Source organism: Erigeron canadensis, chromosome 7, assembly GCF_010389155.1.
Source record: "Erigeron canadensis isolate Cc75 chromosome 7, C_canadensis_v1, whole genome shotgun sequence".
NCBI lineage: Eukaryota > Viridiplantae > Streptophyta > Magnoliopsida > Asterales > Asteraceae > Erigeron > Erigeron canadensis.
The window spans coordinates 16,305,339-16,320,073 of NC_057767.1; the positions used below are offsets into that span (position 1 = coordinate 16,305,339).

General features: G+C 34.6%; 1 protein-coding gene across 1 annotated transcript; it reads right to left on the reverse strand.

Annotated features, from left to right (window-relative positions):
• Positions 1–11,800: 11,800 nt before the first annotated feature.
• LOC122607390 (cytochrome P450 93A3-like) lies at positions 11,801–13,688 on the reverse strand. The gene is made up of 2 exons (XM_043780352.1): positions 12,718–13,688; positions 11,801–12,608 (listed from the first exon to the last, which is right to left on the reverse strand). The coding sequence occupies exons 1-2, from the start codon at positions 13,606–13,608 to the stop codon at positions 11,991–11,993; spliced, it is 1,509 nt and encodes a 502-aa protein (XP_043636287.1). The 5' UTR covers positions 13,609–13,688; the 3' UTR covers positions 11,801–11,990.
• Positions 13,689–14,735: the final 1,047 nt, after the last annotated feature.

Here is a 14,735-nt window from a genome sequence, read left to right on the forward strand (position 1 = left end):
CCATTAGATGTATCCTTATTTAGCAAAACTGAGCTAGACTTAGATACCTTAGATAAAGAACTAGATTTAGAGTTAGATGAAGAAGCATTAGGATAGTCTTTCGGAAGTTTCACTTTGGTGTACTTTGTTCTGGGTGGGGTCTCAGCTTGTTCCTTTTTGACATGTTTCACCAGAGTAGGAGTTTTTGTTTCTAACTTAACTGTCTTTGGTTCAGTCTTGACGAGTTTGGTCTTAACTCGTTTCTTGAATAATATGAGTTGGAGCTTTGGAAAAAAAATTTTGAGATTCCTCTTTTGTTTCAACTTTGATTTTGGTAAATTCAATCTTTTTCTCAGTTTTGAATCAAAAACATATTCTCCCTCCATGAATTTATCAAAATCAGCTTTAGTGAAAGATTTCAATGAAGGTTTATTAGTTTTAAATTCTTTTGAAAAATTAAGAATCCTGGTGTCCAACTTCACATTATGGGTAGTCTCAGAAATCAAGTCAACTTGAACTGACACATCTTTGGTCTCACAAGAAAATTGAGTAGAAGTATCAGCACCTATGCTAGTACTAAGCTTAGGGTGAACAACTAACTCATCAATTGAGTTGCATGTGAAAAACCTATAAAGGTACCATATTAAACTAAAATATGTGCAAGTTCTTCATCAGATAAACCAGATTGCACATAATCATCAGCTATTAAAGTAGCAGAATTTTGACAAGTACATTCAAGAGAATCAGTCAAGGTTTGAGTGGAGGAATTTGTAGATGAATCCCAAGTAGTTTGGGTAGAATGGTCTACTAAAGAACTTAGGTCACTTTGAGTAGAAACATTCTCACAAACTTTCTTAGTATCAACAACAATAAATTTATCCTCTGAAATCGGACTTTGAGACTTTAGGTGATTAATAACGTTTGTTGAGATTCCACTTTTGTTGTAAACCTTCTATTTGTTTTTCCGAAATTGTGGTGGAACATACATTTTAGTTGGTTTAGGTGAATTACCGATAGATTCTTGGTTTTGAAAATTTGATGCTATTTATTCCAATTTAAAAATTGAAGACTCTTTAGATTTGTACGAAGCATTTAAAGCATCATAATTAACCAAAATTCATCTTTAGGTATTCTCTCAACTTCATCAGCCTCAAATTCGTCATCCAATGGACGAATAAATTGTTGTACCATACCAAGTCGAAGAAATTTTCATCATACAAAGGTTCAATTTCCTCTTTGGCTTTTTGTAATGGAGTGATATTCTCAAATCCCAACCCGAGAGAAGATCCGTTTTGTCAATTTTTGATTTGTTGAAATATGCAGTGAAATCCAAGAGAGGGTTTTGTTCAACTTTATATACTTTTCTTGATAGAAAAGTATATTCTTTTTGAATTCCTCAACTTGTTTTTCTAGATTCTCAAACTCAATGCCTTTTAGAAAACAAGTATGATTTAAGTCGGAAATCTTTCTTTCGAGTTCAACATTGTTTGGTTTAGCTTCTAAGAGCTTTTTATTAAGAATATCAACATCCATTTGTCTAGCATTTGCCCGAAGCCATTCATTGGTCTTTTGAATTTCAAGATCTTGAATAGCGTTTTCAAGATCATGAATGGTCTTTTCAAGATTGTAACATTTTTGTAATAACTTAGAATCAAGAGAGGCATTCAACTCACACTCTTTAACCAACACTTTTTCTTTATATATTTGAAAGTCTTGTTTAATAGCATCATGTTCAAAAAGTAATTTCGAATGTTCTTCAAGAAGTTTTGAAAATTTACTTTTAGAAAATGAAACACTATTTTGCAACTTTTTGTTTTTGTTGGCTAAAGATTTGATTTGAGTTGTCAAGTTTGACAAAGCTAATCTACATGACTTTTTATCCTTAATTGATGAAAAGTAGAGTCGAGATTTACCTCATCATCTGGGTATTCATCATCAGTGCTTTCAGCTTCAAAAACTTTGTCCTTGGCCAACCTCGTCATAAAGCAAACATTATTAGAGAGATCTTCATCTTCATCATCTGAGAGCAATAGCCATTTATCATCTTCAGCAAGCAATGCATGACCTGCTTCAACTTGTTTGGCTAACAACATTTTTTGCTTGTAGTACTCATAGTTTCGCTTTCGAGGTTGCTTGCAATCAATAGCAAAATGACCTGGTATTCCACAATTGTAGCACTTTTTGTCTGATGCTTTACCCTTCTCAACAACTTGTTTCTCATTAGCTTCCTTCTTCTCACCATGCTTTGATCCACTTGCTTCACCTTTGCCCATAACTCTTAGGATGATAGTGATCTTTCTTGGGAAATGCACTTGTAGAAGAAGTGCGGAGATTGTTGTTTGTTGGCCTCGCTTTGTAAAATTTCCTCTTGAAATGCTTTGTTACGCGGAAAGAGCTTGATATAGTTCATCTGTAACACCATCTCTTGTAGCCATCAAATCATCTCCCTCCTCATCAGACGAAGAAACAACCACCATTTGTCTCTTAAGAGCTTCAGAAACTTTCTTTTCAACAATCAATGCCAAAGGATCAGCAGATACAACTTCTGGCATTTTGCTTGATGAAGCTTTGTTTAGAACTTGGTGTTCATTGAGTTTGAAAGATTCATGAAGATTATGAATGGTGAACTTGGTCAGATTTTGATGTTGCTTAATCTGTGTTATCTTCCCATTCTGGACCAAGAGCTTTGATGAATTTGATGTTTAACTCAATCTCTGTTTTCTTGACATTGTTCTTCCTAAGTTCATTTATGACATTGCAGAACCTACAGTAGACAGCCTCTAGAGATTCATTTGGTAATTTGCTGAAGTTGTCAAACTCAATCAACACATTTGTCAATCTTATTGTTGACGTCATATCAGATCCTTCCATTTGTCTTGCCACCTCATCCCATATCTCCTTGGCTGTATCATAAGAATCAACAAAGCCATAGATTTCATCTGGTAGTGCTTTGTATAAGCATGATCTAGCTCTGTTATCTGCAGCTGTTCGATCTTTTTGTTCAGCATTCAAAAGATCAAGAGTAAGTATTGCACCGGTAGTAGGATGGCGATGAACTGCAAGTCCATTAAGGATGGAATCTTTAAGCAGGTCACCATTTGGTTGACATTCCACATAGTCCATAAATCTTTTCTTCCATAGTCCATAGGAACCACGGTAGAGAACTGGAGGTCTTGTATCGGAACCTAATGCCAATGCTTCACGAGAAGCCATTTGAACTTGACTTGATTTGAAAATTGGATTGAATTAAGAGTTTGAAGAAAATTGGAAATGAAACTGAAATTTGGTGAAATTTGGCTATGTATGAAATGAAACTGAAATTGAGGTTTGTTTTTGGATTAAAGTAAAGAAAATGAAATGAATTAAAAGAAACTTGTTTTGAAAATGGAAATGAAACTGACTTGAAGATGAAACGATCTTGAAATGAGACGGTCTTGGTTGAAGATCGTCCTAGTGTTTGTTTGAATTTGAAGGATTTTCTAAGTGTTTTGGATTGATTTGGACAGAGTGACAGTATGAAATGGAATGAAAGGAATTGAGCAAAACCAATTTAGAAGATTAGTTACCCAAGAAGTGTGTGATTCCCAATCACAACAACCTCAATGATCAATCAAACCACACTTGACTTTCAATAGAAAATGGGACGATCTTGGCTAGAATCGTCCTATGTTCAAGGACCTGGGACGATCTTGTCAGGATCGTCCTGGGGTTCAAGTAGTTGGGATGATCTTGATGAAGATTGTCCTAGTTTCTGGCCAAAAAAAAAAACTTCAAGTATCAAACACTTTCCAAGTATTTGAATTGACCAAACCAATCCGAAAGGATTAATTAGCCACAACAAACACTTCTCTAAACACAATCACTTGTCAGAACGATCTTGTGAGGATCGTCCTACAAGACACAAAGCACTAGAAGGTAAGAATTAAAGGTTCAAAGTCTAGGACGATCTTGGCAAGATCGTCCTAGTGCAAAGTCGTCCTTGTGTCATCTTCTTCATCAGAACATCAGTTTTACTTACAAACTCCATTAATGACTTCAAAAAGCTTCCATAAATTTTGATTTGCTACGAGTTAGAACTTGAAATCACTTGCAAAAAGTTTGTTTTCACCTTAGTAACACACCGATTAACAAAATTCAACACAGAACACAATAGATTCCAAACCCAAATTTTGAGCCAAAATCCAAAAATTCAAACTCGAGATTTAGATCGAATTGGAACTTGAAACTTGACAGGATTATGTTTTCAACTACTAGGAATCTATTGGTGAACAAATATCTATGATTTTATGTGATTTAGAAGGTGAAATTTGATAGAACAGTGATCAAAAAATGACGAACCAAAAAAACCTTTTTGATTTTGATTTTTGATGAATTTGTGACTGAATTCAGTTATGGATCGAATCAAAACGATGTTTTGCTCTGATACCACATGTGATAACACGATTTCTAGCACCGAATTCCCGTCATCAATGGCGGTTTTGGTGAGTGTGTGTTCTTGGTGTTTGTGTATGTTTTGAGAGAGAAAGTGTATGTGTGTGAAAGTAAAGTTGCTGATTGGAATTAATGTGTGAGTGTAAGGCTTACAAAGTTATGATTCCTAAGGTTATGAGGGGTATTTATAGACTAACTATACAATTATGCTAATTATCACAATTAGCCCCTCAACCTTAGTAATCATACACCTATGACTTTAACTACAAGAAAGTCCTCTTGTCTAAATTACAATTTATCACTATTTTGGATTTCTAACATTTTGATACAAAATGACTATAATCAAAATCCTAGACGATTGGTGAACAAACTTTGAAGAAAAACACACATAAATATGTTGTAATTGATTGCACAGTAATCTCGGCAAATGGATATATGTATGAACAGCTCAAAAACATCAAAATTAAGAACAAATTCAGCTTCAATTTTGATTCTGGATCGTTCAGATCAACTGATTTTGCTCCCAAATGTAATGATGATATTTGAGCTTAAGTACGTGTTTTAGTGTGTGTTAATGGAGTTCGTGTGTGTGTAAGTGTGTGTAAATGCCGAGAGAGAAAAGAGTGTGTGTTGAAAGATTGGATTGCTTTAAAATGTGTTAAGGTTACAATATTAAGCTATAGAGGGGGCTTTATATACTTATATACAATTACAAACAAGTACAAAGTATGATGAAATACAAATCAACTACTAGAAATAATATTTCTAACAGGAACAAATCCTGTATTGACTACAAATGTCTGGCCATGTCGTTTCTTAACATTTCTGAAAATAGCCCTTTATTACTACCTTGTTCTGGACAGTTAGGAACTATATCAAGAAATGCAATCCACACATGCATAACTCACTTGTATCTCAAGTCAAAGGATAAATAAAGTAACCATTTCACGAATTTCATTTAATGACGCCGATCCATAAAATGATAATTCGTTTTGTGGGGTAAGTCGAATAATTGTTTAAAATCCCATTATCCAAATATCAATCACATATTTACATGATATAACTAGCAATAACGTATGCCCACGGCATACTTATTGACCTTTCCTTTTGACAATACCTTTGTAAAAGGATCCGCTAAGTTATAATCTGTGTGAACTTTGAGTAATTTGATTTCATGCAATTCGCTTTGCTCACGAACGTAGTGATATTTTCTCAAGTAATGTCTAGCACCTTTGTGAACCCCAGGTTCATTGGCAATGATAATTGCTCCTGAATTATCATAGTACAAATCCATAGGTGTGTTATTTGAGGATTATCATATTAAAATCCAAAAATAAACTTTCTAATCCAGACAACCTTTATGTCGTCTTCTCAGAGACGGCAATATACATAGACTCTGTCACATACATAGCAACCGTGGTTTGATTTTAGCTTAAACCATTCCATCGTGTTTTCATTTAAAATGAAGACGTATCCCAACTGATATTCTTGAAACATCTTCGTCAGTCATGAAATCCAGCATCATAAATTATATTACCATTTGAATTTTGATCGGGATTTCAACCATACACCAAGAATAATTCTTTAGTAGCCCGCATGTACTTAAGAATATTTTTCACAGCAGTTCACTGATCCACCCCGGGATTTTGCTGATATCGGCTAACAAAATTTGAGCGAACACAACATTAGGTCTAATGCATCTTACCGCATACATGATAGATCCCACTGCCGAAGCATAAGGGACTCTTTTCATACGCTCCACCTTTTCAGGTGTAGAAGCACCGTTCTTGCTAGATAAATTAAGTCCTTTTTGCATAGGCAAATTCCCGCGCTTAGACTTTTCCATCTTGAATCTCTTCAAGATCTTATCTATGTACGCACTTTGACTTGATCCAATCAACCGTTTACTTCTATCTTTATAGATTTTGATTCCAAGTATGAATGCTGCTTCACCCAAGTCTTTCATAGCGAAACACTTTCCAAGATAAGATTTAACGTCTTTCAACATTGGAATGTGATTTCCTATTATCAATGTGATTTCCAAGGAAATTAACATTACTCCCACTAGCTTTGCGATATACACATGGCTCATCAGGATTCTGAACAAAATCAAACTTTTTGATCTCTTCATCGAGCCTTTTATTCCAACTCCTTGATATTTGCTTCAATCCTAAAATGGACCTTTGAAGTTTGCACACTTTGTTGGGATATTTAGGATCAACAAAACCTTCTGGTTGTACCATATAGACTTCCTCGTCTAGAAAACCATTCAAGAAAGTGGTTTTGATGTCCATTTGCCATATCTCAAAGTCATAGTACGCTGCTATGGCTAAGATGATCCTAATAGCTCTAATATCCGCAACGGGAGAAAAGGTTTCCTCATAATCAACTCCAAAAGTTGAGTATAACCTTTCGCCACAAGACGAGCTTTATAGGTGTGTACATTTCCATCCATGTGGGTCTTCTTCTTGAAGATCCACTTACAACCAACGGTCCTACCATTTGGTGGAAGATCAACGAAGCTCCAGACTTGATTATCTTTCATGGATTTCATTTCCACATTCACAACTTCAAGCCATTTGTCAGATTCCGGATATGATAATGCAGCATTGAAATTAAGAGGTTCATTCAAATCTCCTACTACGTGTTCTTCAGACTCAATCATAAGATTTAATCTATCACAAGCACATATTGTCATTGAGGACCTACGAAGTGGAATTGCTTCATCTTCAACTTGTTGTTCATCTAGAGATTCATCTCTTTGAACATCCCCCCCCCCCCCAAGTTGAAGATTTCTAGTGCTTTCAGAAGTTTGACACATCTTCTTGAGCCTCATCAAGTTCAACAATCCTCCCACTGTCTTCTTGAGATATGAGTTACCTTTCAAGGAACTCAACAAATAAAAAAATAAAAAAAAACTTTGACAGTGTTTCCGGTAGGAAAGTAGAAGTAGTAACCCATCATTTCCTTTGGGGGTCCTACAAAGATGCACTTAACACCACATTCATGCGGTGCATTGTCAACCTTCTTGGTTGGAACCATATTGAGAATGCATGCAGAAATCTCTAAAGCATAATCCCAAAATGAATGGGAAAGTCTTAAGGTTCATCGTTTTTCTCACCATGTTCAACAAGGTTTGATTTCTCCTTTCAAATATACCCTTATATAGGAGTAAGCTCTTGGATAAATCCACTAGCTTTTAGATGATCCTTAAAATTTTGCTTAAGTATTCTTCGTCTCGATCCGAACGATGAATCTTGATGGTTCTATTGAGTTGATTCTCTACTTCACTTTTAAATTCGTTGAATATTTCAAAGACTTCATAATTATGTTTAAGCAAATAAACATAACCATAATGATTGAAATCATTTATAAAAATGATGAAGTAGCTAGCCTTTCCTTGACACATGCCTAAATGGGCTACATACACCCGAATGTATCAGTCCAAGTAATTCCTTAGCCCTCTCCGGTTTTATGCGGAAAAGGTATTCTTGTCATCTTGCTGAAAACACAAGGCATGCATTTGTCAAATGATTCACCATTTGATTTAACGATCTCTCATCAAATGATTCATCATTTGATTTTAAGATCCCTTCAATTTGAAGTATGCATTTCTTGCTAACAACAACGCATTTATCTAATGATTCATCATTTGATTTCAAGATCCCTTCATTATAAAGATTTCCAATGTGTTTCTTGCTAAAGACAATCCCAAAAACACACATTTTATCAAATGATTCATCATTTGATTGTAATATCTTTTCATAATAAAGATTTCCAATGCGTTTCTTGCTAATGATAATGTCAAAACCATGCATTTATCAAATGATGCATCATTTGATTGTAAGACACCGTCCCTTTGAAGTCTTTAAATGCCTTTCTTGAGAAAATTAAACAAGATAACTATGTCAAAGATAATTAGAGTCCAAGTTAAACTCGACTATTTGCTATTGAATTATTATTCGTATAACAACGCACATAATTAAATCTTGAAGATACTTGAAGCACTGGCCGAACCAGCTTGCTTCTTCTTCGCATTCAACTCAGCTAGATACTTTAGCCGTATGCTCCTTTTGCCAAAAGGGTCTTTTAAGGTCTTGAGACAAACACAACTTGTTTTCTCTTACCAAAAATCTTGCCCTTAGCTTACAATTGTTTTGCTTTCCGACCCGTTCCCCCCTTAATCATAAGAACTCGGGATGTAGTAGATTTCCTTGGAAGCTCTTTCTCATACTCAATTAACATGACATGAAGTTTAGCTGTGGTTTAACTCATGCTATGCATATTATAAATGCGCACGAACGCCTAAAAAATCCCCTTTTTAGGTTCATGCCAATAGTAATATGCAGATGATAAGCATAGTTTAACCTTTTCAATTGCCCATGGGTACCTCTTCAACTAGAGTACTTGAGGACTAACCGATGTTCCATGCTCGTGTCGCGATTCATGAAATTGATCAAATAGATCGAACAACTCCACTCTGGCTTGCTATTCGTACAAAAACTTGAGTTCGTTAATCATATCACGAGGAAAATAATTTTCAAATTGCTTTCGAAGGTCGGCATCCATGCTTCCCAACATCAAACGAGCAACCTCATTGTATCTATCGTACCGAGCATTGTATGCTCATCAATGACTTGAAACCAGTCATTGAAGTTTGGTTCCAGAAAGTCTTTTCCTTTCTATCATCGATCTGAAAGCCGATTGGTATATGTTTTGAGAAGGATTTTTTGTTGCCATCTTTAAAACAGACAAAAGTTCAATTATCAGTATTTTTGATAATAATCCTTAAGAAATGTAATTTACCCTTGTTAAATTCATCTAACAAATTACTTTTACTAAGGCTAGGATCCAACTTGACATACAATCATTTCATCAGTTGATCTGCTAGAAATGACGGTATTCAAAAGGTAATTGAGAATCAATAATTGCATTCATGCCACTCCTAGAATTATGGGACTTACAACAAAACTGTAAAAGGGTATTAAGTGTTTTGTAAACATGTTTTGTCCCATCTTATGCGACGGGTCAAGGTCTCACCTCTTAACTCGTTTTAAGTCGCCCAATTAAGAACATGTAGATAGTCCACCACTGTCTCACAACGAGTGGTAATCTACATTTAAGAGATACAATTCGCCTACGTCTCACGTAGAGCGAAAAGCACTGGCAAGTGTTCTTAGCAAAGTGGGTGGCATTGACTTAACTTTAAATGGGTAATAGATTCGATGTAAATCAAAAGTTTATGTTTGAAGACTCATGCATAATCTTCAAAACATAATATTTAATAAAACTATTTGTATAGTCTTCACAACACAAGAGAGCTCGGTAGCTCCATTTGAACGCACAAAGAAGCGCAAGGGCAAAGGTTTGCGATGGACGCAATTAAAAACCCGTCCTTTTAGAAGGCTAATGCACTCCGACGTATACCTCTCTTAGAGTTTGTTCAAATGGATGAGCCGGTGTATCTCAAGGTTGTAAGACTCCAATTTTATTAATCAAATCTCTATTTTGATAGTTCTTAGTCAAATTTATTTTCAAAACAATTTTTTTGCATCACCTTTATACAACTTATAAACATTACAAAAATTAACAAATTTGCTAATAATTCCGAACTAGTTAATCGTGTAACAAGTTAAAGTAGGGCACCTAAACATGGTCACTATGGTTCATGCATATGATTAAACCCGGCTCCCCCTTCCGAAGAAGAGGACCACATGCATCAAGTTACCTTGATTGCGTAAGCCTTTAAACAAAATAACCAACAATTAGCACATAAACACATAAACATGCTGACTTGAAATTTCCAGCAGCTTCACGACCAGTTTAAGCCTGTTTTTGGTCCGATTGAGCTTTAGATCAGAACTACAAAGTTGTATCCCTATGAGTCGACAATCTACAGTCCAAATTTGGGCTTCTAACTCATTACCGATTAAAACATACGAATTTTTTAGTGAACTGCCGCAAACCAGAAAAATCACCCGAAAAATTCATATAGTCACACAATTATCTAATAATTAACCCTAATTATTGGATCATCATGCTTTGCAAAATATATCTCTATATATTTAGTAAAATCACAATTAATTTTGCATGAATTTCTTGTGATTTTACTATCATCTAACAACTTTAAATAATCAAGATACACGTAATCATGTAATTCATCACATAAATCATGTAATTCATAATTCAAAACTTGTTTGAGGTTTTCAGTTTCCATTGAACTAGGTTAAATTTTAATTAAACAGAAACCCTGATTTTATTTAATTAAGATCCGATTTTAATTAATTAAAAATATGAAAACAACCTTTTAATTATTTAACAATTAAGAAAACAATTAATTAAAAATAAGAAAACAACATTTAAACCCCCTTCAAGTTTTGATCTTTGTAATTAATAGATCACATATGCGGCTCGTGATACCACTGTTAGAATATGAGCACATAAACATACAATCACGACTATGCGCAATGGAAGAATCGAAACAAATATGCAATCAAATTAATTAACAAATAATAGAATTGAGATATGTACCTTATGCAAAGCTCCAATAAAATAATAATAATAATAATAATAATAATGATATTATTATTGCTAAGGGTTTAAAGCAAAACCCATCTACGATCGCACACTAGACACCCCTTAAACCGTATGCTAGTACCCCGATCACGAACCAAACAACCCTTTGCTTGAATACCCTTAACTTAAAACCGAAACACCCTTTGGAATAGGGGAGGTCGGCCGAGACTAAGAAAGAGGGAGAAAGATGAGAGAAAACTTATGTAAAAGTGTGTAGAAAACCCTTAACTTAACCCTTTATTTATAGGGTATAATTAGGGTTAAACTTGCTTAGAAAATAAGCTAGAATCAAGGCTTTTCAAGCCTCATTCCAACCGGCCCCCTTTTAGAATTAGGGTCCAAATCCATTTTCCAATTTTCACATTTTAATCCTCCTCTTTAATCAATTAAATATAATTAACCCTTTAATTATGTTTAATTAATCATTTCGTGATCAAACTAATTAATTTATTACTTTAATATATCAATTGTTAGTTTAGAGTTACCGTGTCATTTCATGTGACCCCGTAGGCTTAAACTATTACCGAACATGCAATTTATAATAAAATGATCCCACTCCAACCATCTACCATCTCGGTAGTCTTGGTGATAATTAATAAAAGAATTTTGCTCATCTACCACTCGGTAGTACGTTTTGGTGATAATTAATAAAAGAGTTTGGTGGCCGTTAAAAGTAAAGGTTTTAAGGACACTAATTTGATAGAGCATCGCATACAGATCTTAAAAGCTCTTTTCATCAAGAAATTATAGGTTATTTTTATTTAGGTGTATATCGAAGCTAAATATAAAATATTTGAAGATTTGAAACTCTAGATTTTTATTTTAAGAGTATACCATACAAGAATAATTCTTATTAAGTGGAAAATTCATACACATACAACATTGATCATGCATATAGTATTTTTTTTATTTTTTTTTTTAAGTATGCAATACTTTTAATTATTCATAGATTTAAAAGTACTTATTTTAGGCTTTACGTGTGTTCACGTAGATTTAAAAACTAGTTAAAACGGTAGAGGATTGAGTCGAGCCACAGGTACACAAACCAAAGGGGTTGCTCTAGGAAGTGTGATTCCGACACCCTCTTCCATATCAACGCTTGTAAGATTCCCATCTTTCCCTGCCTTCCAATCAAAACATTGAATCATGGTTCCGAGGGTTACATGTGCCAACTGGTATGCGAGTGAAATCCCCGGACACATCCTTTTCCCCGTTCCAAATGTCAGCGTGCCAAAATCTTGTCCTCTCGGGTCTAACTGGGTATGCTTGTATCTCTCGGGCATGAACTGAAGAGGGTTTTCCCAACAGTTCGGGTCTCTTCCCAGGGCCCAAGAGTTGACATAAATAGTAGAATTTGCTGGAATATGGTAACCTGCTACTGTAGTATCTTTTGAAGCTTGTCTTGGAATCAATGCCGAGCCTGGATGAAGGCGCCAAGATTCATTCACAATTGCCTGGAGGTATGGAAGGTTTGGTATGTCTGATTCTTGAAGAAGTCTGTTTCTGCCAACAACTCTCTCTATTTCATCTGCTGCTTTTTTCATTACATTTGGGTGATTGATAAGTTCTGAAATTGCCCATTCCATGGTTTGTGATGTAGTATCTGTTCCTACAAATATATTCTGAGAAAACAAATATAGATATAGTTTAGTACTTTCACATACCAATAGCATTAATCAATTAATAATAATAATATACTACAAGCAGGAGCTAATAAGGGTTAGAATGTACAAAAATGAAGGCTTTGATGTTCTCTCTTGTCAAATGTATCTTCTGGCTTTTATCTTCTGCTGTATCGAGTAATATGTGGAGCAAGTCCTTCCCTTCTAATGTTTTGTCCAACTTTCTGGCCTCTTCATGCTCTTTAAGGATTTTCTCTACGAATATATCATATCTTCTATGTATATCCTTTAATATTTTCCCAAATCCTTGCAAGTCAATATTTTTAAAGAACCATATGTAGTCCGAGATGTTGAAGCTTCCTTCAATCCAAGTTATATCCCCTACCAACTTCTTCATTTCCCTAGCCTCACTCTCCGAGAATCTTGTGCTCGTAACAGTTTCTATTATCACATTGTATATAACCTTTGACAGCTCCACACCCATCTCTATTGCCTTCCCCTCTTTGGCCTTTTGAGAAATATGTTTCATAAAACGATTAACTTCGTTTTTCCTTACTTGAAGGCGTAAGTCAACTTTTGATACATTTAACAGCTCTGACATGATTATCTTCTTCATGAACTTCCAATATGGTCCATAATTGGCAAAAGAAAAATCTTTATTTCCATATGTTAGGTAAGTCACGGCTGAATTATGTGGTCGATCTAAATAGGAATTTTCATTGATTTTAAGGAATTCTTTTGCGGTTTCTGGTGAACTAACCACAAAGCATGTCTGAGAGCCTAGAAAGAGGCGAACAACTGGTCCATATCGGAGGGAAAGCTTGTGAAAGCCTTGATGAGGGATTGGACCGATTAGGTGGAGATGGCCAATGATGGGTATGGCGAAGGGGGTTGGCGGGGATTGAGCTTTAGCACGACTGGGTTTTAAGAAAACCCGGATGAAAATGGTGGAGATAAGCCATAGAATAAAGATGGGGAAGTACGTTTGGGAATCGGCCATATATGCTTTAGAATGGGAAAGCACTAACACTAGGTTTTAGTGTTAGATAAAACACTTGAAAATGTGACTTGGTGAATTTGAAAGAGTATGCATGCCTGAATTTATACAGTATGTGTGTACCAAGTATTTGAAAAGTAAACGTGTGTACCAAATATTCATTCATTACTCGTATTTGTTTTGAAACTAGGTGAAAATTGCGTGTTATCCCCATTTTAATCTACACATACGATACTATCATCGAACCGGCGAAATGCAGCGGTGGTCGTGGCCTCGATGGTGTGGTGGTGGGGTGACTATTGATGGTAGATGCGGCGTCGATTGGTGTAAATTATAATGTAATGAGAGTGTAATGTAATCATCATTGTTAAGTGTTAGTGTATGTGAAAATAATTTATGAGGTGATAGGTAAAGATATTACATATTTTTCAAAAAAATTAATAAAGTGTTTTTTTTTATAATAGTATAACTTATATTATACTTGTATTATAAAAATTAAAGATTCTGTTTCCAAATTATTTTACTTTTTCTCAAAACATGTTCCTCGAATTCATATTTTATAGTGTTTGTATAATAGATTACAATATAAGGAGTGTAATGTGGAACTTATACATGGTTAAATTTTAGGGGTCTAAAAGAATTGATTTTACCTCCAATTTTAGCAATGAAAAATTAAAAACTACTTTGGCCTTGTGGGTAAATTTTTTTCTTTTATATTTTCTAATTATATAGAAGTTGAAGGAGGTTTTTCATCTTTAATAAACAGTTAAAAACTTTTGAAAAAATGTTGCAAAAATAAAAGTAAAAAAATTCTAAAAACAGTAATGATCGAATTAGGAGGCAGGGGATCGGTCAATGGTGGATGATGGTGGTAGAGATTAGTGGCTTACGCATGAGGAATGAATTAATTTAAGAAATTAAAATATCTATAATTTTTACTGTATTACGAGTATTATAAATCATTTTCTTTTTGTTTTTTCTTTTTCAGCATTCAATTAATTTTTAAAAAAACCTATAATGCCTCTATTATTTGTTCACTAATTTATATATATTTATCTAAAATAACTATAATATCCATAGTGGAAATCTCAGTTGCTTATTTTGATCTCTCTCGTCAAATCTCAACCACT